The 25,091-nt window shown below is 48.2% G+C and overlaps 2 protein-coding genes across 8 annotated transcripts in view; one reads left to right on the top strand and one right to left on the bottom strand.

The window, feature by feature from the left end:
• The window catches only part of LOC109552595 (small ribosomal subunit protein eS27-like), a 101,288-nt gene that overhangs the window by 64,011 nt on the left and 12,186 nt on the right, over positions 1–25,091 (bottom strand). Inside the window, exons 1-2 of one of the 6 annotated variants that reach the window (XR_002179456.3) lie at positions 3,553–3,796; positions 1,232–3,219 (exon numbers count right to left, since the gene is read on the bottom strand). The gene's annotated coding sequence lies outside the window, so the exon portion shown is untranslated. The other 5 variants (XR_012325204.1, XR_012325203.1, XR_004521450.2 and 2 more) reach the window with 5 other exon arrangements.
• The window catches only part of ALDH2 (aldehyde dehydrogenase 2 family member), a 48,170-nt gene continuing 27,294 nt past the window's right edge, over positions 4,216–25,091 (top strand). For both annotated transcript variants that reach the window (XR_012325201.1, XM_004315844.4), the window contains exons 1-9: positions 4,216–4,349; positions 14,734–14,838; positions 16,727–16,867; positions 18,014–18,093; positions 20,228–20,339; positions 20,846–20,974; positions 21,411–21,524; positions 24,072–24,174; positions 24,778–24,962. Coding sequence is in view for 1 of the 2 variants with exons in the window: in XM_004315844.4 (XP_004315892.1) it covers positions 4,230–4,349; positions 14,734–14,838; positions 16,727–16,867; positions 18,014–18,093; positions 20,228–20,339; positions 20,846–20,974; positions 21,411–21,524; positions 24,072–24,174; positions 24,778–24,962 (1,089 nt within the window). In the remaining variant the exon portion in view is untranslated. The remainder of the gene's footprint in view (positions 4,350–14,733; positions 14,839–16,726; positions 16,868–18,013; positions 18,094–20,227; positions 20,340–20,845; positions 20,975–21,410; positions 21,525–24,071; positions 24,175–24,777; positions 24,963–25,091) is intronic.

The raw sequence follows: 25,091 nt of genomic DNA, 5'->3' as shown, positions 1-25,091 counted from the left end.
GATAAGTCAGAGACAGAATGACAAATACTGTATGACTGTATTTGTATTGGAATCTGCAAAAGGTAAACCCATAGAAACAGAGTAGAATGGTTATGGTGGTTGTGAGGGGCTGGGGATTGGAGAAATGAGTAGATATTGGTCAAAGGGTACAAACTTCCAGTTATAAGATGAATAAATTCTGGAGAGCTAATATACAGCATGGTATTACAGTTAACTATATTGGTAATATAGTTAACAATATTATATACTCGAAAGTTGCTAAGGGAGTAGATCTTAAATGTTCTCACCACAAAAAAGAAATGATATTTAGGTGATGTGATGGGGGTGCTAGTTAATATATCAAATCAACATGTTGTATACCTTAAACTTACACAATGTTTTATGTCAATTAGATCTCAACAAAGTTGAAAGAAAAAGTACTTGAAAAAATATACGAGAAATTAAAAACAAATAATCTCAGAGTGGAAAAGGCTTTCTAGACATACTATAAAAGCCAGAAGGCACAGAAGAAAGCATTGGCCAAAAAACCCCACCAAAAACAAACAAAAAAATCTCTAAAACAAAAATAAAAACAAGTTATAGACTGAGTAAAGAGATAAATGAGGACTGACAGAAAGTATTTGCATTACGTATGACAGAATAAAGGTTAATTGCTTTGATATAAGTGAAGTCCCTACAAATCAATTTTACAGAAACCAACAACCAATCCAATAGAAAAATGAGCAAGGGACATGAACAGTTAGTTCGTAGCACATGAAGAATATGTGACTTTACACAGGCAAAGACACTCAAGCTCATTCCTAAGAAGAGAAATTCAAATTAATGCTATTTTTCATCTACTGGATTAGCAAAGCTAAAAAAAAATAATCTGATAAGCTGTATTTGTGAGGGTGTGAGGAAACTCAGACATGACAGGGGGTGGGGCATAAATTGATCAAACCTGTATGGAGAATAATATAGTAATAGCTATACTTAAATTGTAAATATCCTTCAGCTTAGTAGTTCCATTTCTATGAATTTCTCAAGCAAGACAAGGATACACATTGCAGCATTGTTTATAATGACAAAAGATCAGAAACAACCTAAATGGCCATTCAAGAGCACTTTCCTTGGGTGCAGGTACAGAAGATCTCCCACACACATTACTAAGTGAAAAAAGCAAGATGTCTTGGGGAAGGGGAACAGGAAGAGGGGTCTGGGTGCTGCATTCAGAGAAGAGAGGGAGACTCACTTTGCAGTTTATCTCTGCAGCTGATCTCCAAACTTCTTTCCCCTTCTTCCTGGGAACATAGCCTGTTTTCTAGACTCCTTTACATGGAGGAATGGCCACATGACTGAATTGTAGCCAATGAAACAAGCTCAGCCCAGAAACACCTCCCTTGTGCCATCCTTAATGCTTTTTTCTCTTTCGGTTGTCTGGAATGGTCCTGAGACCTAGGGTGACTTTGGGAATCAGGTTTTGACCTCAGAGTCACCTGGAGGGGAACTACTGTGTGAGACTCATGTGGGCAGGGACTTTATTGTGTTTAGCCATCAGAATTTTGTGGCAAATCTATTTTAGCAGCTTTATTAACTATTACGATATCCTTTTGACATCATACTAGCTCTTCAAAACAAAGCAAAACTCTCTCTCTCTGCTGGTCTCCTTCAGATGCTGGATCAACATCTTTGCCTGGTACTTCATACTTGGGCCTTGTTCAACCTCTTTGGCCTCAGCTCCAATGGCTGGAGTCTTAAACAGCTCCCCAGACACATGCCACCTAGATGTGCCCCTTTCCTCTGCTTCTCTGCTGTCAAAACACTTATCTCTGACCAGCTCAGCTCCTCCTGCCAGGTTTCTTCACTCCTTCCTGGACTTTTGCTGATATTTACCTAGTTGAAATGCACACATTTGACTTGGTGTCCATCTGCCTTCCTATCCTATGTCCTCTCATTCCTCCCTGTGTCCCCAGTGCCCAGCTCTGGGATGTCTATGGAATAAAAGTTTGCAAGATCCTTACTTCCAGCCTTGCCCTCCTGTAGTCCATTTTCCAAAGAAGGAGAAACCAGTTAGTTTAAGATGCAAATCAAGCAAGTCATCCTGAGGTAGGAGATAGATGGGCCCCTGGGCCAGACAGCTGGTGTCTGTCAAGTGGTGTTTGTCCACTCTAAGGACAAAGCTAGTGGCAGAAGCTGAGCTCTGCTGAAGTAAAGAGATAAGATGACCACTCCTGAGGTCAGGGAAAACTTCCCTGTCTGCACATCTGCAGGAAGGCTCCTTAGGGTTCAAAAAGGGAGGGGGTGCCACCCCATAATAAGTGTGGACATACCCCCACAGGCCTCTGAGGTGGGATCCATTTTAGCAAAAAGATGTGCATGCATGTTGAGGATGTCCTAGGACTGGTCAGGTGTGAAAAAAGAAACAAGATAATTGGCCAAGGGACTTCCCTGGTGGCACAGTGGTTAAGAATCTGCCTTACAATGCAGGGGACACAGGTTCGAGCCCTAGTCTGGGAAGATCCCACATGCCTCCGAGCAACTAAGCCCGTGAGCCACAACTACTGAGCCTGCATGCCACAACTACTGAAGCCCGTGTGCCTAGAGCCCATGCTCCACAACAAAAGAAGCCACCGCAATGAGAAGCCCGCGCACCACAATGAAGAGTAGCCCACGCTCGCCGCAACTAGAGAAAGCCCATGCGCAGCAACAAAGACCCAACCCAAACAAAAATAAATTAATTAAAAAATATATAATTGGCCAAATGTAAACAAAGACCTGGAAGAACTGTCCTGTATGAGAGATTTAAATCACCTCTTTATTGCACTCCTCCTCATTAGAGAGGACGCCCATACCCTTTCTCTCTGGGTATGTATTTCTGCCTAACTTCTGACTTACATAAATAAACTGCTTCTCTGTGTGTTCTCCCATACAGTTGTGCTGTGTCTCTAATAATAAACTTTGTACCTGATTTTACAGTTTTTGCCTCTTTGAACCATTCTTGCTTTCAAATGGGGGAAGGAGCCAGGGCCACTTTGCTTCTAGCCTCTAGCCCCTGGTGGTCTAGCGGCTAGGATTTCTGGTTTTCATCTAGGCTACCCAGGTTCAATTCCTGGGCAGGGAACTAAAAATCTCTGCTCAGGACCACTCACTGCTGTCTCTCCAAGATCTATCCTTCCCTTCCAAATCCCTCACCACTGCCTCTAAAATCCTTCCACCTCTGGCCCTGCCCACCTCTCTCACCTTGCGGCGGGCCGTCTCCGACCAGCAGAATAACGAGCCGCCACACGCAAGATTCTTCTCGTATCACACTTTATTGGAGCACAGCTTGGTTGCAAAGAGATGGAAGGAAGACCCCGCAATCCTATAGCAGTCTGCTTATATAGGGATTAAGAACATGTGTCGCTCTGTGATTGGCTTTCGCCGATGGTGCGATTTGTGAGCCAGCATCGGATAGGTCGCTACTTTAAAACCGCATTAGTATACTTAGCGCAAGCGCAGTGGCCACAGGAAGGATGACTCAGCTTATTTCAGCTTCCTGCCGCGTAGCAGTTAGCTGACCGCGCCCTACATCACCTTACCTCCCAACCCTCTCCCCCTTGTTCACTGGCCTCCAGTTTTTCCCTTTCTGCAACACAAGTCAGATGTCCCATCTCAAGGCCTTGCCCTTGCTGTTCCTTCCCCTGCAATGCTTCCCTTAGTCACAGAACCTTAACAATTCAGGTCTTAATTCCTGACCAAGGGATTTAAAAGCAGTGCCTTCTGCCCCAACTACACCTTCACCCTATTCATTTCCTTCACATCCCTAATCACAATCTGAAATTACCTCCTGTTTGGTTTAAGGTTGGCCTCTCCCACTAGAGTATAAGCCCCCTGAAGTCAGGGCCAGGGTCGCTTCGGTTCTTGCCTGTACACATTAAGGGTTCAGGCACACAGTAGGGGTTCAGCCAACGTGCGGTGAACTCGCCAGATCCTGAGACGCTACACCCACGGCGCGCCACGCGCAGGAGGTTCTACCTTCGAGCCCCACCCGCCCCTTCGCGGGCGCGCGCGCGTATTGGCGGCGAGCAGCCGAGGCGCAGCTCCGCCTGGGGCGGGGGAAGGCGCGGGTACGCCCCAGGGCCCCGCCACGCGCCTGCCCATTGGCGGCCGCGCCGGGGACGGGGGGAGGTCGCGCACGGGGCTGCCCGCCCGGCCGTCCTTCCAGTTCAAGCCGCCAGGGCTCCGCTCGGCACTCCAGCGGGAGCCTCGGCATGTTGCGCGCAGTTGTGCTCGCCGCCGCCCGGCCCTGCCAGGGCCGCCGGCTGCTGTCGGCCGCCGCCACCCCGGCCGTGCCGGCCCCCAACCAGCAGCCCGAGGTCTTCTACAACAAGGTGAGGCCGCCCCAGCGCTTTGTTCTCTGGGGACGGAGGCCGCCGGGTGGGAAGGGACTGGATCTCTTCGGGCCTCAGTTTATCCAGCTGGGACTCGAGGGGTCTGCTGCAGTTGCTGTTTCCGCACATCTTCCCTTCCCTGCCTGCGAGCAGTTTGGCCCCTTCGCCGCCCCTGACACCTCGGTTCCATTATGCAGCTGTGACTTTGGCCACTTATTTGTCTTGTCTGGCCGCTGCCCGTTTTCCGGGTTCCATTCCCCGCCCCCTCCCCCATCCCCAGTCGTTCTCGGCTTTCGGGCCTTGGTCGTCCTGTGTCTGCGCAGAGTCTTCACGACATCACCCACCCAGAGGACATGTCCATTTAAGACCCTCTTTGCAGGAACAGTTTTGTCTTTTCGTAGTCTTTTATCCCTTGACTCATGCCCTCGTCCAAGAACGTCCAAAAGGAAAAACAAAAAGGAGTCCTTTTCAGCTAAGGGTCACCAGTTCGCCGAGAGGCCAAGGCCACGGCCGCGGCCGCTCGGCGTCCTGGCACTTCCACTGCTGGCAACTGGGAAAGGGTGGAGACCTTCGCTACAACAGCGCAATTCCCAAATGGTGTCTGTGCCTTCCAAGGCTCTTTCTTTGGTCAAAGAAAGGAGGGACTTTCCAGGATAACTTTGACTCCCAGTAGCTGATTTCTTGCTCGATCAGGACTTGGGAATATTTTTTCTTTTGATCTTTGAGTTTGGGTAAAGTGCTGAAAGTCACAGAGAAGGAAATTGGTTATGAGAGTTCATTTTGTTTGTGTAGTTGCTGCCCTTCTCTGAGCTTCAACTTCTATAAAGTGGGAAGGGGTCAGAGGGTGAGCACAGGGGTTCATACACCACGTGGGCACTTAACAGGAGTAACAGCTCATATTCTCTGTGTACCTCCTTTGCACCTGGCACCAGTCTAAGCATTTACCTGTTGTGCCGTTTAATCCTTAAACAGCCCGGTGGGGTAGGTACTGTGATTATCTCCATTTTACAGTTGAAGAGACTGAGTTACAAAGAGGTTTAGTGAGTTACCCGAAGACTCAAGTCAACGGCAGAGTTGGGGTCCACATCTAGGCCCCCAAGAGTAAGCCGATAACCAGAACCTTCCATAGTACTATTGTTGCAACTCTGGGTGGGAATAAAGGGGTCACTGCTGATTTAGGATGCTGTAGAGATGGCCCCTGGCTGGCTGCTTTCAACAGGGAACCTGCTTGTCTGGTCAGGAGCTTGGCTGCAAATCTGCACAGAGACAGTGGGTAAAGGCACACCTGTGTGATTTAAAGGGTGTTACAAATGGTCATTTGCAAGGGAATAAAAACAAAAGGTAAAATAAGATGCCCTTTGCATAACAAGCCAAAAAGGCAGTGGCTGCTGCTCCTTAGGCTGCTTAAGGAGGAGTTCATGCTTGGAAGACTTGAACATCAAGCAGAAATATCCTCAAGGGAAAGGCAGCAGCATCCCAAGCCTTTGTGGCCGCAGGATCTAATGAAGATCATCCTCCTTTGTGCTTATGTGGAGGTGAGGAAACAGGGTCCAAACATGCACACAGCTCTGGTCGATAGCACGAGCCCTGTTCTCTAGATTTAGTTCATAAGGTAAGTTGGAGCAGAGTGAAATCTTCCTGCAGCTGCTTTTCTTTATCAGATTTTTTTGAGATCCTAAAAGTAACCCTTGGACTTACCTGCTGGTCCAGTGGTTAAGACTCCACGCTTCCACTGCAGGGGGCCCCTGTTTCGATCTAAGATCCCACAGGCCACGCGGTGCAAGAGAAAAAAAAAAAAGAATGCTATTTATAAAAAAAAGGAACCCTTGCTCACTGTATACAAATGCAGAAGTAAGTAAAACTTCCCGCATACCCCCTTGCACTCCCTTCAAGAACACTGTTAACTGGTAGGTCTGTGATCCTGCAGACTTTTTCTTTGCCTCAGTGTGTGTGTGAGAGCGTGCACCAGGTTTTTTTGCTTTTACTTAAATAAGATCCTTGCACTTACTGTTCTGAAGCTGTCTCATTGAACAATGTATCTGGATTGTCTTCCTAAACTAGTACATTCAGATCTTATTTATTCTTCCCAGGGGTTGCAAAGCAATCCGCATGAACAATCCACACTCTGCTGGAACAGGCCCCTTTTAAAGCTTCTTGGGCCATTTTCAGTGTTGAGTTGTTGCAATCCCTGATGGCAAGAATGCCAAGGTCTAATCCTAACATTTTGAGTCTCTTACCAGGAGCTCTAGGTACAAACTAGATCACATGCCTGGACATTTCCCTGGGGATTATTGATTCCTTGACGTTCAGTGAACTGTTCTGGAGTCTGGAGTTTCCCCAGAAGGAGCTGTTCCAGGCTTTGAAGTTGCTTCTATAGGCGCTGGATTTTCTCACCCAAGGGTATTTGGGGGAATGTTGCATTTCAAGCTTGTTGGGTCTCTCCTTGAAGAGGGGGTGGCACAGGCAATAGGTCTTTTCCTTCCCACATCTATTTCATAACCAGAAGAGTCTATAGAGTGGGGTGGTTTGGTCAACCTTCCTGGGGTCCTCTTGCCTCTACTTGTCCTGGGTGGAGCTATAGGGTTGGGGGAACTTCTTTGTTGGGTTAGAGAGATTATAGGACAAGTTCCTCCCCCACTCACCAGCAGGGACCTGTATGGGGAGCTGATGATGGCCAGGCTTCATGAAGATCAACATTTCTCATCCTTGGTGGGTTTCAGGGACACAGCTCTGTCAAGGAAACTGATTTTCATTTTTCATTCCTTTTTTCTTCCCTGACTTGGAGAGTAATTAAGATCTGGAAAGACAACTCAAAGGAAAACTCAAGGGAGTGTGGTTTCAGCAGAGTAATTCCTTTGGATGAGGTGTGACTAATACTTTTCATCTTCAACATCACCAGTTCATGTTGGTTGATAATAATAATGAAGATGAGAAAAATCACTGGACACTATTTCACTCTCTGGACTCAGGCTGCCTGTCACTCAGTAACATCAATCCGGGTAGGTTCACTCATTCAAAAGACACCTCAGCAACCCCAATTCCAACCAACAAAACAGGCAAGAATCCCTGATCACGGGAAGTTTGCATCCTAGAAGACAAGCGAAATGCATAGTATGGAGCAAGCTGATCGATCGGCGCTATGGAGAAAAATAAGGCAAGGAAAGAGGGATATGGAGGGTGGTACAGTTACTTAGCTCTGTACCTTAGCTGCTACATCTGTAAAATGGGGTAAAAATCCCATCTACATCATATGGTTGCTGTCAGGATAAAAGGGAGGCATCCTTGCACAGCCCTTAGCAAGTGCCTGGCTCATGGCTTCTTGCACCTCCGTATTTACTGCAGCCTTAAATAGGAGATAACAGTGAGGCTTTTGAGCTTCGAATGTAATGGTGGTGTAACTCCATTTTATGCGGGCACTGTTGTAGTTGTAATTTGTTTCCTGGAGGGCTGCGCTAGGTTGCGGTAAAGTTGAATGGGAGTTCGGGGTGAATTAAATTTGTGTCTTGGGAACTCCCTGGCATTCCAGTGGTTAGTTCTCTGCGCTTTCACTGCGAGGGTTCAATCCCTGGTCAGGGAACTAAGATCCTGCAAGCTGCGCCTTGTGGGCAGGAAGAAAAATTGTGTCTCTATTCTTAACCTCTTGACCACAACATTCAGGAACTAAAGAGAAAACTGACAAAAAGAGAATTAAAAAAGGGTCTCCTTATATCGAATTCTCTGATTCCAGTAGTAATACATCCTCAGTACAAAAAGTCAAGCATTACAGAAGTATGTGAGGTGGAAATTCACTGGACATATACATAGGCACATATAGATGTTCATTGCTGCATATTAGCAAAAACCAAGAAATAAGCCAGCCTGCCTTCCATGGGGAAACAGATGAACAACATATGTTACAGCTACAGGAAAGAATAATTCTGTGCACACAGTAGTTAAAGGAATTAGCTGGAACCGTATGAATAATGGATCTCAAAAACAATGTTTCAAGAGGGGAAAATGTCTCCTACTCTGAGTGATGTGAAACTAATTAAAATTATCAAAACAGACTTTCTGTCAAATGTGGATAAACATAGGTCCATATAAATGGCTAAAAATGTCCTGGAAGGAAAATGCTCCTTGGCGTGAGGGCACGGCTGCATAGGGAATCTGCTTGTGGGCAGTGATTCAAGGGGAGTTTAAATGTTTTATTTCTTTAAAAATAAGTGGCCTATAAGCTAATATAAAAATGAAAAATAAAAGAAAAACAGTCCTCTGATATCCCACCCCTGCAGATGATCACTGCTAACAGGTGGTATGTACAGAATAGGAGTTTGATTTATCTTGTTTTCCTTGAGAGATTGTTATGGAATGAGCCAAAACCTGTGTTGGGCTAAGCAGTGGTTTGGAATGGCTGTGTGCTGAATGAGTCAAGTGACATATCTCCACACTGATTACGTTGCTTTTATTGCTTGTTTAGGAGTTTTAAGATCTTTGTAGAAATAATAGAAAGTCCAGGAATGTGAGACCAAAGGCCTTGGGGGATGAGGAAAGAATGTTCAGGGAGACATTCTGGGGGAGGTGGCTGCCCTTGGCCTTAACCCCAAACTAACCCCGAGGTACCTAAATGATTGTGTGGATAAGTGTGAATGTGGGTGGCATTCCATGTTTATGTTTCTCTCCTTATGATCTGTTTTCTCTTAGACATAAATTACCCAACTGCCACTGAAAAAGCAGTTGCCAGCAGGATTCACCCCAGGATAGAAAGCCACAGCATTTCCTCACTCCTTCTTAGGGAAAATAACATATTCCAGGGGTGTAGATTTCCTAGGTAACAGATCCCTAATTCTTTCATGCATCAAAGCTTGAAAATAAAGTCTTTCTAGAATGGGTCCTACATCTGTAAATTGGAGCTGCTGAGTGGCATTTAACCTTTTTTGGCGACCTTGGGCAGATTATGACTGTCCATTGCCATGGGGTGGAGGTGGCACTAGAATATCACTCTGTCCTCGCTTTGGTTAAGACTCCTCTCCAGGGTCCTGCAGTCCTGCTCCCAGCTCTACTGTCCTGCCCCAGTTTCTCACCCCTCCCCACAAGTTTCTGTTTGCAGTTCCTAATCCGCAGGGGCCTGGAATAGAAGATATCCGAGGAAGCCACGGATCATGTTATCCTCCAACTCAGTAATTCTAAATACGGTAACCTGCCCCAGCTTTGCAAAGATGCGTGTCTAAGGATGTTTGCAGCAGCAGCACTGTCAGGAATACAGGCAGACCTCATTTTATTGTGCTGTGCTTTATTGCACTTTGTAGATACTGCGTTTTTTACAAATTGAAGCTTTGTGGCAACCCTGCATTGGGCAAGTCTGTTGGCGCCGTTTTCCCAACAGCATTGGCTCACTTCCTGTCTCTCTGTCACATTTTGGTAATTCTCACCACATTTCAAATCCTCCACCAGCAAAAAGATTATGACTTGCTGAAGGCTTGGAGGATGATTGGCACTTTTTAGCAATAAAGTTTTTTGTTTTTAAATTTTATTTATTTATTTATCTATTTTTGGCTGCATTGGGTCTTCGTTGCTCTGCGTGGGCTTTCTCTAGTTGCAGCGAGCAGGGGCTGCTCTTTGTTGCGGTGCACGGGCTTCTCATTGCAGGGGCTTCTTTTGTTGTGGAGCACAGGCTCTAGGCGCGTGGGCTTCAGTAGTTGTAGCACGTAGGCTCAGTAGTTGTGGCTCGCAGGCTCTAGGCGCAGGCTCAGTAGTTGGGGCGCACGGGCTTAGTTGCTCCGCGGCATGTGGGATCTTCCTGGACCAGGGCTTGAACCCATGTCTCCTGCATTTGCAGGCGGATTCTTAACCACTGTGCCACCAGGGAAGCTCCAGCAATAAAGTATTTTTAAATTAAGGTATGCACATTGATTTTTTTAGATATCATGCTATTGCACCCTTAATAGACTGTGGTATAATGTAAACATAGCTTTCATATGCACTGGGAAACCAAAAGATTCCTGTGACTCCCTTTATTGCAATACTTTATTGCGATGGTCTGGACTGAACCCAAAATATCTCTGAGGTCTGCTTGCAGTGAAAACTTTTCCTAAAAGTGCATTTGTAGGACACGATTAAATAAATTGTGGTCCGTTAGTTTTGAAGATTGCTATGTTGCTTAAAATAATGAGGCAGATATGCCTGTGGAATAACGTCCAAGATAAACTTACTCATAAAAGCAAGTTACAGAATAAAAGTCCATTATCGGACTTCCCTGGTGGCACAGTGGTTAAGAATCCAGTCCTGGGGACACAGGTTCAATCCCTGGTCTGGGAAGATCCCACATGCGCAGAGCAACTAAGCCTGCGTTCCACAACTACTGAGCCTGCGCTTTAGAGCCCGCGAGCCACAACTACTGAGCCCGCGTGCTGCAGCTACTGAAGCCCGAGCTCCTAGAGCCTGTGCTCTGCAACAAGAGAAGCCACCCCAGTGAAAAGCCCACGCACCGCAACGGAGAGTAGCCCTCACTCACTGCAACTAGAGAAAGCCCGTGCGCAGCAATGAAGACCCTACGCAGGCAAAAATAAATAAAATAAAATAAATAAATTTATTTAAAAAAAAAAGTCCATGATCCCCACTGAGAATGGACACTCCCCATGTCTGTCCCGTTCCCTCCAGGACACCAGCACGAGTGCAGGTCCTGGCACACTGCAGGTGCGGAACCCAGAGCCCCCTCTGTTCTCCCCCACCCTCACTCTGCAGCTACGGGGCCCTTTTGGTTCCTTGTGTCCCCAAGCCCTTGCCTCAGGTACCCCCTCTGGTCCTCACTGTTGCCTGTTTGTTTCTGCTTCTCTCTTCATTTGCTTGTTGATCATGTCTCTTCTCCCGGGACTTTGGTTCAACGAGCCAGGACTTGGCTGTTTCACTCAGTGCCCAGCATGGCAATGGCACTTGGTTAACACTAACCACTGCATGGATGAGTGAATCCAACTTATAAAATGCAGTGAGATGTATTTATTAAAATGTAGAGAAAATAGAGCATTTTGATGGAAAAGCTCTATGAGTTTTGCCAGCAGTCCAGATTCAAAGTGTCAGCTTCTGATTCCATGAGGCTGTCTGTCCCTCTGCTTCTGGAAACTATAATGGGGAAGTGTGAGCCCGGTAGGACCCCCTCCCAGGGAGAGTGAGTTAACATATTATGTAAGTTAGGCGTTGGGTTTTTGGCCGAGAGGTTATGAAGCATTTGGCCTAGAGTCCACTCTTGTGTTTATTCAAGATGAGTCACTATGAAGCTCTCCCCACTTGAAGCAGAACTTTGGCAGAGGCTTAGTATGAGAACGGTTCTCACCCTAGCTCCCCCTCCCCAAGGAGGGCACCACTGAAGTCTGGCTTTAGGAGAAGGGAAGTGGGAACTCTAAACAGAAGGAAGATTCCAGGTTCCTGCAAACCCCAGCTTATCCTATTAGTTAGAAGGGAGGATGGACTATTGAAAATCCAGCAGTGGAGAGTGACTCAGCAAATCCAGGGCATTGAGAGGCAGACAGGGACCAGGGAGTGCTCTTTCCAGGGTCCTAGACAAGATCAGGGGACGGTGTGGGCCCCGCCCAGGGAGGAAGGGGTGAGGACCTGGGGAGTTTAACCAGACTGGCCCACTCTCCGCTTCATACTTCCTGATCTTTGCAAAATAACAACGAAAATTTTTTCAGGATAAACTAATTTAGTATGCTGCTGTGCAGGTGTCTAGAGTAATGTACTGACTGTGGTGGTGAGACACACTGTGTGTGGGGTCCTGGCTTAGGAGCTTACACCCCTCGTTGAATTTAGTCCTCACATTTAAGCCCCCGGCTGTGTCATCCCCAGAGACTGATGAGCATCTGGAAATGAAGGGATTGGCCCCAAGGTCACAGCTTGTGAGGGGTAGAGCCAAGATTCGAACACATGTCTGTCTGGCTTAGAGGCTGGTGCTTTTTATAGCACCCATAATAAAAACTCAAAATCAAACTGGCAGCAGGGCAGTTAAGTAAACCATAAAGATGGAGATTAGGAAACGAGTTCTGACCTCCTCGAAGGCAAACATGGGCTCTGACTGGAGTCTGGAGTTGGGGGGAAGAACTGGGTGAAGAGCACAGGCTTTGGAGTTCCGAAGACTTGGGTTCAAATCCCGGCTCTGCTCTCACTGCTGTGTGACCTTGAGCAGGTGGCTTGACTTCTCTGTGCCTCAGTGTCCCCCAACTGTAGGGAGGATGCAGCTTACCTAGGTTTGCTATGAGGTTTAAATGGGAATGATCCAGTAATGGAAAGCTTCTGGTACAGGGGCTGCCACATAATGAGTAGCCAGGAACGGTCAATAGCCATTTCCATGACATGCAGGTGATGGGTAGAACATTCACATGATTCCAGGTGCTGACATCTTGGTCAGCAGAAGGGAACAGTACAAGGCCAGCCAGGCTCACCCCCACCCACTGCGGCCTGCCTTTCTCTGTAGCTGACCTCCTCCTTAAAGTGCTTCAGTGAATCAGTGGGTGTGAGGCTGTGAAACCTGAGCCTGCACTCAGGGTGGCAACGGGAACAGATGTTTGGAGTGGTCACAGGCTGTGTGCCAGGCTGTCCTCCTTCCTCCACGGGTGTTACCTCTGCTCCTCCCCGTGGGCTTCACTCTCCTCCAAGTTCACCAGGAGGCAAGGCCGATTCTCAGAGAGGGGAGCATGTGGGGAGGGTGTGGCCCAGTCCAGCTTGAACTCGGGTCCAGCTGGCTTCCAGCCTGAACTCTTTCTGCTACACCTGTTCCCTCCACTGGAAACTACCTGTTGCCTGCTTCCCAGCTCTCTTGCAGGAGGAAACAGGGGTGTCTTTTCCCTTCAGATTGATGATCAGCCACCTAATGTGAACCCACACACATTTCCAAAGAACCTGGCTGAGTGACTGCAGACAACTTCCCAGGTCCTAAGCCGGGGCCAGGCCATGTTGGGATGCTGGGGCCCAGGAGAGCCCTTGGGGAAGGAAGGCAGAGTGGCCTTGGACAGGTGTCCTTGCCTTCACCCCACCTGTGACCTTTGCCCAGCCTTGGTTAAAGTGACTGAAGTGACCTCAGCCCCCTCTGGAAAGACCAGTTTCCCCAGCCTCAGGGGACAGCTTGCTGGGAGATTTCTGCTCTGCTCCCCTGAGGGTTTCACAGGACCTGCCCTCCTCTCTGACCCCATCTCCTAGCACTTCCTTCCTGGTTCATCAGTAACTCTGGCTGCCTTTGTTTTTTCTCAAACACACCAGACTTATTCCTGCCCCAGGGCCTTTGCACTTGCTGTTCCTGCTGCCTGGATTGTTCATCCTCCCATTCTTCCCATGGCTGGCTCCTTTTCATCAGTCAGGGCTCAAGTCAAATGTCTGCTCTTCAGAGAAACCCTCCCTGACCATCCCAGCTAGAGCTCTCTATCTTCCTCCACTTCAGTACTCTCTATGGATCTTGTTTTTCTCCTTTGCACTTATGACTGCAGTCTGAGACTGCCTTGTATATTTGATTGCTTCTTTATTTTCTGTGCCTACCAGAACGCCAGCTCCATGAGAGAAAAGTTCCTGAGTTTGGTTCCCACTGTGTCCTCAGCCCTAGAACCGTGCCTGGCCCATTGCAGGTGTTCACTAAATATTTACTGAATGGATGAAAGAATAATCTAACTTGGTTCTCATAACAACCCTACTACAGTAGTGTGGTAGAGGAACAGCGGTTGCTAATTCTTCGTTGCTCTTCCCAGGCAGAGGTGGAGGCTCTCCTCCCTCCCTGTGAATCTGGACTGGGCCTGTGACTCATGCTGACCAATGGAATTGGTGGCAGAAATAAGGCCATGTGACTTCTGAAGCTAGGTCTTAAGAAGCCTTTCAGCTTTTGCCTGGTGTCTTGGAACACTCTCTAGGGAAGCCAGCTGTCATGTGAGAGGTCTGACTAGCCTGAGTCTGCCATACAGTCAGGAAGCCCAAGCAACCATGTGGTGCCAGACATATGAGTGAAGAAAGTATCTTGCACCTGCAGCCCCAGGTGCCCTCGCTCTGCAACCACATGACCAAGCCCTGCCCAGCTGAGCCTAATCAATGGACACAACTGTGAGAGATAATAATAAAGCATTTTAAGCTACCAACTGTTGAGGTGATGTTACACAGCAGTATATACAGATTACTGATAAGAAAGGAACATAGTCTTCATTTCTCAGGTCAAAGAAACCAGGGCATTGAAAGGTCAAATGACTTACCCACAGTACTTGGCAGAGTGGGTGCTCCAGCTTGGATTGTCTCCAAGGCCTGTGCTTTTAACTTCTAGGCCACATCCCTCTGAAGCTAATTCCTATTTGTTCTTTCTGATTTTTTTTTTTAAAACATGGCTGGTGGTCAGTATCAGGTTGAGAGCTGGTCCTGAGGACTTTCTTCCTTCTCATTGTAGATCTTCATAAACAATGAGTGGCATGATTCTGTCAGCAAGAAAACTTTCCCCACCATCAATCCATCCACTGGGGATGTCATCTGTCATGTAGCTGAAGGGGACAAGGTGAGATATGGTAACTTAAACTTCAGGGCAGGGCTGAGTGGGTTGGGGGTGCACAAGGATGGTTTCATTCTCTAACATGTTTTTTTATGGTTGAAACTGTGTGTGTATTACTTTCATAACTAAAAATGCCAATTAAACTTTTTGAGTTAAGTGAAACCACAGAAACTCTTCCTTGCAGGTAAAAGTGCTAGATTGTACCCGGGTTCAAGAATTTGTACAGTTGTGCAAAGAAGATGTGGCACATAAATACAATGGAATATTACTCCACCATAAAAAGAAACGAAACTGAGTTATTTGTAGTGAGGTGGATGGACTTAGAGTCTGTCATACAGAGTGAAGTGAGAGAAAAATACTGTATGCTAACGCATATATATGGAATCTAAAAAAAAAAAAAAGGTACTGATGAACCTAGTGGCAGGGCAGGAATAAAGACGTAGACAGACGTAGAGAATGGACTTGAGGACACGGCGGGGAGGGGGAAGCTGGGGCGAAGTAAGAGTAGCATCGACATATATACACTACCAAATGTAAAATAGATAGCTAGCTAGTGGAAAGCAGCAGCATAGCACAGGGAGATCAGCTCCGTGCTTTGGGACAACCTAGAGGGGTGGGATAGGGAGGGTGGGAGGGAGACTCGAGAGGGAGGGGATATATGTGTGCATGTGGCTGGTTCACTTTGTTGTGCCACAGAGGCTAGCACAGTATTGTGAAGCAGGTTATACACCAATAAAGATATATTAAAAATAAAATATAAAAAAATTCATACAGTTGCAGAATTGTAGACTTGGAATTTAATTTGAGAACATCTAATCCAGTCTGTCCATTTCAGACCTGGAAGTTGAAGGTCAGAGAAGGGAAGTACAGAGCTAGATGGAAATCTTCTTCAGCAGAATTCAGATCTCCTGAGATCTAGCTATGGTGTCTATAGTATATTTGGATTTGATTATATATACCCATAGTAATGAAAAAATACTAATTTTAAAGTTAAAAATTAGACTTTCAGGGGCTCCCCTGGTGGCGCCGTGGTTGAGAGTCCGCCTGCCGATGCAGGGGACACGGGTTCGTGCCCCGGTCCGGGAAGATCCCACATGCCGCGGAGCGGCTGGGTCCGTGAGCCATGGCTGCTGAGCCTGCGCGTCCGGAGCCTGTGCTCCGCAACGGGAGAGGCCACAACAGTGAGAGGCCCGCGTACCACAAAAAAAAAAAATTAAACTTTCAGTAAAAAACATTTCATTTATTAAAATAGAAAAAGCATTAAAAATAATTCAAGAATGCCTCCTGTCCTCTGCTTTAAAACAGTCTTCTATATGTACATTTAAGGTCTTTCTCCCTTTGCTAAAAGAAAGTGTGAATACTTTCCTGGCTCATAGGGTAGTCTAATGGTAAATATATTTAATATTAATGAAAACCATGCTCCGCACCTCCTGATACACATCTCCCTATATGGAAAATGCTAGCTGTGTTGATTTTATTGCTTTCCCAGGAGAGGGAAGCTGGTTAAACCTGCATTAGTTGGAGACTGCCAGTCGTCTCCGAAGGAATGGTTAATTTCACTGGGCTTGTTTTGAAAGGAAGAGGGGGAAAATGGCCAATTTCTTAGTGCTGATCCCTGAATGCCTCTCCCTACGTTAACTCTTCGGGGGATTTTGAAATGGAAACCATCAGGATCCTCATTCCCACCATGACTGCTGGGAAGGAGAGAAGCCCAGTCATTTAATTCTGAAGCTGGTCAAACAGAGCCCTTTTGAGGATGGGAGGAACTGTTTGGGGCAGTTCCCACACAGGCATTGACTGAAGCTCCTGTGGGCACGTTCGGCAGCGGGGCAGGAGGCGTTTGGAGGTGGTTATTGCTGAGAAGGCCTGAAGTACCTCGGTGGGTGTTTTCCAGGAAGACGTGGACAGGGCAGTGAAGGCTGCCCGGGCTGCATTCCAGCTGGGCTCGCCGTGGCGCCGCATGGATGCGTCCAAAAGGGGCTGGCTGCTGAACCGCCTGGCTGATCTGATTGAGCGGGACCGGACCTACCTGGCAGTAAGTTCTCTGCCCTCTCCCCTCTCATCCCACATGGCGAATGGATGTCCCACGGATAGCCAGGAAAGTGTTGCCTTGCTGACAAGTAACTGGCCAGAATGGCGTAGGCTGGACACCTTTGGGGTACCCTCCTGTACCAACCTGGGAAGCCTCTTAGTGTTTCCTTTGATGCAGTGGGTTTGGCTAAGAAAGGAGGAGACTCGGGTGGGGAGGGGGCTATGATGGGGAAACCTTCCTGGAGAGAGACCCCCCAGAGGGATGGACACCTCTCCCAGACCCTCTCTGTGTGGTGGGCCTCCTCCCTGTCTGCAAGAGGCAGAAGAAACCAGGAGGCAATACCCTCTCCTCCCCCAGTTCATACTGCACATAGCAGCCAGAGTGAAGCTTCTAGAAGGCAAATTATACCATGGCACTCTGCTCTTAAGCCTTCCATCACATTCTGTGTCCTTAGGATAAAGCCCTGTCCCCTCAACATAATCTACTAGGCCTTTCTGATCTGGCTCTATCTCCCAACTGTGGCCCTCACACACACAGCTCAACTCACCAGCTTTCCCTCAGCTTCTTCGCTGCCAAGCTTTGGGCCTTTGCACATGCTGTTTCCTCTGCCCAGGGTACTCTTCCCTCTGTCACCATTCATACCTTCCCCTTTGCCTTGTTCCTCTTACATATCCTTCAGGTTTTAGCCTAAAGGGTGCTTCTCAGGCTGGAGTTTCTCCAGCTGGGTTGGGCACTTTGTAACACTCTTTTAACACTTGTGACTAATTCATGTCATTATTTGCTGGCTTTTTGCTCTTTTTTCTTTTTTTTTTTTTTAACACCCTTATTGGAATATAATTGCTTTACAAAGGCATTTTGTTCTATAAGCTCCATGATCGCCTCTGTATTCCTAGCACCTGGATCCGCCATAGAGTAGAAGCTTGAAAAAAATATAGTGAAATGATTGAATGAGAAGTTGGTGCATCCTTCCTCCCATCCCCCTCCTCTTGCTCCCTGCCATTGAAGAGGCCCAGAAATGCCTCAAAATTCAGCACAAAGGGGCCACCAGCCCTTCTCAGACCATGCTGAGCCTCAATGCTGTTTGTCACCCGATTTACTGATTCATTCCTGTGCCCCCGTGTCCGTGTTGATCTTGTTGTCTTTGCTCAGGCCTTGGAGACCCTGGACAACGGCAAGCCCTACGTCATTTCCTACCTGGTGGATTTGGACATGGTTCTCAAATGTCTCCGGTATGGGCTCAGGCTTCCTGTTCTTTGTTCTGGCCGTGCCAGAGGGGAGGGAGTGTTGCTGGAGGGGTGGAAACAGAATAATGTAAAAGGATCCACAGGAGTTGGGGAAATGTATTCTAGTTAGACTCCATCTCATGGGAATCATCCCTCAATACCAAAACTGTAATTGAGTCATACACGTTTTCTCTTTCAGTTTTGGTAATTTATATGTTAGTTGGAATTTGTCCATTTCTTCTAGGTTATCTAATTTGTTGACTACAGTTGCACATAACATTGTCTTATAATGATTTTTATCCCGTTTTTATAATGTCCCCACTTCCATTTCTGATTTTAGTTATTTGTGCTTCTCCCTTTTTTTCTTAGTCTGGCTAAAGGTTTGTCAATTTAGTGAATGTTTTCAAAGAACCAGCTTGTGGATTTGTCGATTCTCTGTTGTTTTTCATTTCACCCATCTCTGCTCTGATCTTCATTATTTGCTTCCTCTTGCTAGCTTTGTGTTTAGTTTAATCATAAACATTTTAATAACCAAGAAATACAAGATGAGGAATAAGAGCTTTGTCAGAGCCCTTGGGTCATAGGTAATAGGAACTCACTCAGCCTAACTTGGGCAACTGTGGAGAGTGAGGGGTCTGAAATCGAGAAGGCCATTCAGTCTAACTGCTGCCTACTTGCTTCCTTCTTCTCTCGACTACACTGGCCTCTCCTGGGGCCAGTCTGCATGTTGGAACCCGGTTGCTCACACCTGGGCTGGCTGCTGTATGAGTGCTTCCGGCCAGACTAAGCTGCAGTCCCTTAGTCCTCGTGCCAAATTCCTGGAAGGGGGGCCCTGACTGGCTGGCCTTGAGTCTGACCAGATGTGGTTCAGGTGGACAGATCATTGTTCAAATAATGGCTGTTCCTCCGTGACCATGTGGACAGAGGTGGAGGGGAAGAAGCGGTGCCAGAAAAGTATGGGTTGGACAACAAAACTGTAGTTATCCCCCATAACAGAGTTTCTCAACCAGGGCAGTTGCGTCTCCCAGGGGACAGTGGCTAATGTCTGGAGACGTTTTTGGTTGTCACAACTGGGAGGGAGGGGTGCTACTGGCATCTGGTGCATAGATGCCAGGGATGCTTTAAAAATCCTGCAGTGCACAGGACAGCCTCCCACAGCAAAGAATTTTCCAGCCCCAAATGGCAGCAGTGCCAAGATAGAGAATGCTCTGCAAGGACGCCCCAGAGGGAGCAGCCTGGTGAACAGCAGGCAGAGCCCCAGGCCTTCCTGTGTTTTAGCAGAGTGCCTCTGTGCCCATTAAATACCTGTTCTGAGGCGTGCAAACACACGTAATACAGACCTGGGAAGAAGGGAGCAGCGATGCCTTAATTTGTACAGATTGGCAACTCCGTGGCTATTTTTCTCCCTGGCGTCACAAACCTATGTTCACACCCAGGTCAAGTCTGGTCTCAGGCTAACCTCAGCAGACACATTCATTTCAGAAATCTCTCTTTTACATTGCATGTTGCATCTCTCCCCCATCTTTCATTCTTCCTACTTCCCTGAAAATCATCACATACTATAAACACATGACTCTTCTTTTCCCCCCAGCTCTAATTTGCTGTGTTTTTGCCATTTGTGTCCCTGTGTGTCTGGATGGTAAGCTTTACAGGGTTGGGACCCAGTCATTGATTTGTTTCTGGTCACTGTTCACTCAGTCTTAGTACAATGCTCTGCACACAGCAAGTGCCAGCTGTTAGATGGGTTTGCACTTTCCCACTAGAGTCGATCCATGGTTCTCAGATGCTAATCTGTGGTGCTGGGCTGGTGCGACAGTCACAGTTTAATAAATCTGAATGTTTATTAAAAATACTGATTCCTGGGCATCAGCCCCAGAGTCAGTTGAGTAGGTCAGAAGTGGGTACCTGGAATTTGGTGTTTTTTATGAGCACCCCAGGTGATTCTGAGGCTTAGAGGTTAGTTACCGAGAATGAATTATTGTGACCCTAGCAGTTAAGTCTTTCTGGAAATAAGCCCAGAGCCAGGGCAATTATCAGAAAGACCCAGTTGGACCAGTTTGAGTTTTCTCTTTCTGCCAGAGTTTACAGGGGTCCCTGACAGTCATTGACGGAGTTTGGATTTTTTTTTTTTTTTTTTAAGTTACTATGCAGGCTGGGCTGATAAGTACCACGGAAAAACCATTCCCATCGATGGGGACTACTTCAGCTACACCCGCCATGAACCTGTGGGAGTGTGTGGGCAGATCATCCCGGTGAGTGTTAGACTCATAATAAACAAATGAAGGTTTATCAGGAGTGCTGTGAGAGGCAGCAATCTTGGGCAGGTTCATTGCCAAGGTGGGAGGGTCTGTGGGGTGATGTTGGAAGGCGGCCTGGGCAGTGGTTGAGAACATGGTCTTTAACAAAGCCAACCAGCCCTGCCACGGGTGAACTCTGTGATCTTGGACAAGTCACTTATCCCCCTAGGACTTGGTTTCCTTATCTGAAAAGTAGAAGTGATAGTAGCTGTCTTAGGGCAGTAGGGAGGATTGAAGGCGGTGATGTAGCATGGTGCCTAGTATGGAAAAGCATGAATGCGAGTCACTAATGTTATCATCCACCACCTGCCTTGTTTATCTGTCTTAAATCTACAATTGAGTGGTGAGGGGAACACGAGAGGTTCAGAGAACCTGGTGTTGCTTCTGCTCCCTGGTTGCCACTTTCTGCTGCCAGTGCAGCTCTCGGCCGAGATTTCGGGAGTGGCTGTTGTTGATTGCAGTGGAACTTCCCGCTCTTGATGCAAGCATGGAAACTGGGCCCAGCCTTGGCGACTGGAAACGTGGTTGTGATGAAGGTGGCTGAGCAGACTCCACTCACTGCCCTCTATGTGGCCAACTTGATTAAGGAGGTGCGTGGCTTGCGTCCATCTTGACCTCTATATGCCTTTGTAGAGGCTTGCTCTATAGGAGTGCTGATGAGGGGCCCCCGTAGTGGGGACGGGTATTTGTAGAGAAGGGAGTGAACCCCCCTCATCCCTGCTCATCACACTTCAGCTGAAGTGACCCGCACCACCTCTCTTCTACATTGGGTTTCATTGCAAGACCCCTCTGAAGGATGAAAACCATTCTAAGTGAGTGCCATGGGGGCAGGGGCAAAGGGCACAGGGAATCCCACAAAACAGGCTCCTTGCTGCACCATTTGGAATTCCTGAGCAGTACCCGGTAAGACTGCTCACCTGTGTGCTGGGCAGACTGCCGCAGCTTCTGGGAGGGGATGTGTATTCCTCTGTCCAGACCCTTTGGAGCGGGAGAATGACTCCCAGTGTCCCTGGTGTTTGCCTACAGGCCGGCTTTCCTCCTGGCGTGGTCAATATCGTACCTGGATTTGGCCCCACGGCTGGGGCCGCCGTTGCCTCTCATGAGGATGTGGACAAAGTGGCCTTCACAGGCTCCACTGAGGTAAGGCATCCTAGGACCTCAGGCTTGTGGTATGTTTGGCTCAAACGCTGCCAGTCCTCAAAGGATGATGCGTTCAAGACTATCCTGGCGGTCCAGTGGTTAGGACTCGGTGCTTTCACCGCTGTGGCCCAGGTTCAGCCCCTGGTTGGGGAACTAAGATCCCGCAAGCCGTGCAGCGCAGCTAAAATAAAGTAAAATAAGATTAGCCTCTGGGTACTGCATGGGGGTCTACCCCAGGACTGCCTTTGAGTAGCTCAAGTGAGGGGCCCCATGTGTGCCAGCAGGGACCATCAGGGTGGAACCCTTTGTGGATTGGTTGACACTCCAGTTGCTGTAGGGGGGTGGCCTGGCATCCCATGTGGGATAAAGAGGCCAGGACTGTCTATGTGTAGACTTTATAAAGCCCAGAGCTGACTGCCTGCCCAAGGTCAAAGCACCTCGGCTGTGTCAGACTCTTTGACTGGCACTGCCCTGGCAATTAAAGAGAGTGGGCTTTAGGGAGACATGAGTTCAAATCCCAGCCTTGTCATTATGACATGAGGCAATTCACTGAGTGTCTTTGGGGGCTCCATTCATTGTGTTTAAAATGAGGATGGCAGTGGGCTTCCCTGGTGGCGCAGTGGTTGAGAGTCCGCCTGCCGATGTAGGGGACACGGGTGCGTGTCCCGGTCCGGGAAGATCCCACATGCCGCGGAGCGGCTGGGCCCGTGAGCCATGACCGCTGAGCCTGTGCGTCCAGAGCCTGTGCTCCGCAACGGGAGAGGCCACAGCAGTGAGAGGCCCGTGTACCGCAAAAAAAAAAAAAAAAAAAAAATGAGGATGGCAGTATCTATGCAGTACAGACAGTGGGTGTGGTGTAGTGGGAAAGATAATGCGCTTTGGAGTCAAACTAACTGTTTCAGCAGCACTTACTTAGCTATGCGACCTTAGGCAAGTTAGCCTCCTGAAGCCTCCTTTTCCCCACCTATAAAATAGGGATAATAACTGTGCCCACCTCCCGGGGTTGGCCTGAGTGAGATAAAGCTTATGATGTATTCAGCAAAAGTCTAGCCCAGAGTAAGTGCTCAGTGAGTGAATGGATGAGTGAGTGCCGCTCTGTGCCAGGCCCCGGAGAGACAAAGACATATAAGCTGCCTGGGGATTCCTTAAACATAATCACCTTGAAAGCAGGGACAAAATTCATTTTTCCTATCTTGAATTCTTGGAAGACTTCATTGCATGACTTTAGAGAAGGCATGCTGAATAGTATAATAAAGGTGATCTTTAAAATGATCCCCGAGGTAAAGTTACCTTTAGACATTCAGTCTGTATGCAGAGATGGCGGTTGCGGGAGGGCAGAACTGTGGCCTAGATGACACAGTCCAGGCTCTTTCTTGGCTTAGTCACCACCTAAATTAATGCCTCAAGGGGATGTTGAGAATCTTGCAGATGGGATGGTTTCTTTCTTTCTTTTTAAATTAATTTATTTTTGGCTGTGTTGGGTCTTCATTGCTGTGCACGGGCTTTCTCTAGTTGCAGCGAGCGGGGGCTACTCTTCGTTGCAGTGTGCGGGCTTCTTTTTTTTTTTTTTTAACATCTTTATTGGGGTACAATTGCTTTACAATGGTGTGTTAGTTTCTGCTTTATAACAAAGTGAATCAGTTATACATATACATATGTTCCCATATCTCTTCCCTCTTGCGTCTCCCTCCCTCCCACCCTCCCTATCCCACTCGGGCTTCTTATTGCAGTGGCTTCTCCTGTTGCGGAGCACGGGCTCTAGGCGCAGGCTTCAGTAGTTGTGGCTCGCGGGCTCTAGGCGCGCGGGCTTCAGTAGTTGTGGCACATGGGCTTAGTTGCTCCGCGGCATGTGGGATCTTTCTGGACCAGGGCTCGTACCCGTGTCCCCCTGCATTGACAGACGGATTCTTAACCACTGTACCACCAGGGAAGTCACATGGGATGGTTTCTTGACCGCGGTATGTGTGCTCATTCAACAGATAAGCACAGGGGTTCTTTGTGCCAGGCTCTTGGAATATGGAGGTGAGAAGCACCCCATCCTTGCCCTGTGCTAGGAGATACCATTTAAAACACTGTGAGAATGAGGCAGGATAGCAGGTCTGAACTGGTGCTGGATGCAGTTTGCCCAAATGTGAATTCTGACTCCACATTTACTGTGTGACTTTGGGCGAGTGACTTGACCACTCTGAGCTATAGTTCCCACATTTCTATATCAAGGGAAAGAGTCGGCCCTACCTCTGAGGTTGTTGTGAGGGTTGAACTTAATGCACACAAAACACTTAGCACAGTGTCTGGTATGTAGGTGGTGCTGAGTGTGTAGAAGCCACACAGCAATGACCCTGCTCGTGTCGTTACTGACATTGTCATCCTACGAGCTCAGAGGATGGGGCAGTGATGGTAAGTGAATGGCTAGATTTGGTGAAATTCTCCAGGTCTCTTGTAGTCCAGCTACTCCCTCAGGTTGCGGGGGCTTCTGTTCTGTGTGTCTGAGAACATTTGGTTTTGTTTTCCTCTGCTGAGTTTGTCTCTGTTCCCGCTTCCCTGTAGGTTGGCCACCTAATCCAGACTGCTGCGGGGAACAGTAACCTCAAGAGAGTGACCCTGGAGCTAGGAGGAAAGAGTCCCAATATCATCATGTCAGATGCTGACAGTAAGTTTTCAGGGGGGAGGTCTGATATCAACCTGCCGCTGGCTCTGTATTCTGTGGTTCCACTCAGTTCCGCAATCCTCAGCATCCCTTGGATTGGTTTCTGCCCCCAGGGCCTCAGGATGAAAGTAAGATTCCTCAGCATGGCCCTGTGGCCTACACGATGTGGCCTCTCCCCCAGCCTTTCTCCTCTCTGCTCCCTGTAATCCAGCCAGGCTGAGCTACTCACTTGCACAAGAATGCAGCCTGCTTTCAGATTAGACTACTTTTCCTCCATCACATCCTTTTTCCTGGTCCTGCTGAGGTGCTCCCAGATTCGTCCTCCTTGAGGGAGTCTTCCCTGATGGCCATAGGCCAGCTGGTTTGGTCCTCCAGCCGCCCTTGGCTCTATTACCATAGTGGGTGATGACCACCGTCCTTCGTGTCTATCTGCCACTTGGTCTCCACACTCAGAGAAGGGAGCGATCGGCCCTGCCTTGTTCCCACACAGAGTCTGGCACCCAGCAGGCATGAATGCTGTTGGTAGTGTTAACGGGTTAAGGGTAGCAGCCACTGGGGCCAGGCTCCTCCTTATCCTCTTCTTATGGTTGCCTTCTGCCTCCGCAGTGGACTGGGCTGTGGAGCAGGCCCACTTCGCCCTGTTCTTCAACCAGGGCCAGTGCTGCTGTGCAGGCTCCCGGACCTTTGTGCAGGAGGACGTTTACACCGAGTTTGTGGAGCGGAGTGTTGCCCGGGCCAGGTCTCGTGTGGTCGGGAACCCCTTTGACAGCCGGACTGAGCAGGGGCCGCAGGTAAGCCCAGTGGTTGCACGCAGGTCTCGGTGTCCGGAGCCACCATGGAGAAGCGGAAAGGGCCTTGGACTCTGAATCCGGCAGGCCTGGCTTCAAGTCTCAGCTCTGCCAGGTACCAGCTGTGTGCCC

This window comes from Tursiops truncatus, chromosome 13, assembly GCF_011762595.2.
Source record: "Tursiops truncatus isolate mTurTru1 chromosome 13, mTurTru1.mat.Y, whole genome shotgun sequence".
NCBI classification, from domain to species: domain Eukaryota; kingdom Metazoa; phylum Chordata; class Mammalia; order Artiodactyla; family Delphinidae; genus Tursiops; species Tursiops truncatus.
The sequence above is the reverse complement of the archived record's forward strand: the minus strand, read 5'-3'. Positions and strand labels throughout refer to the sequence as shown.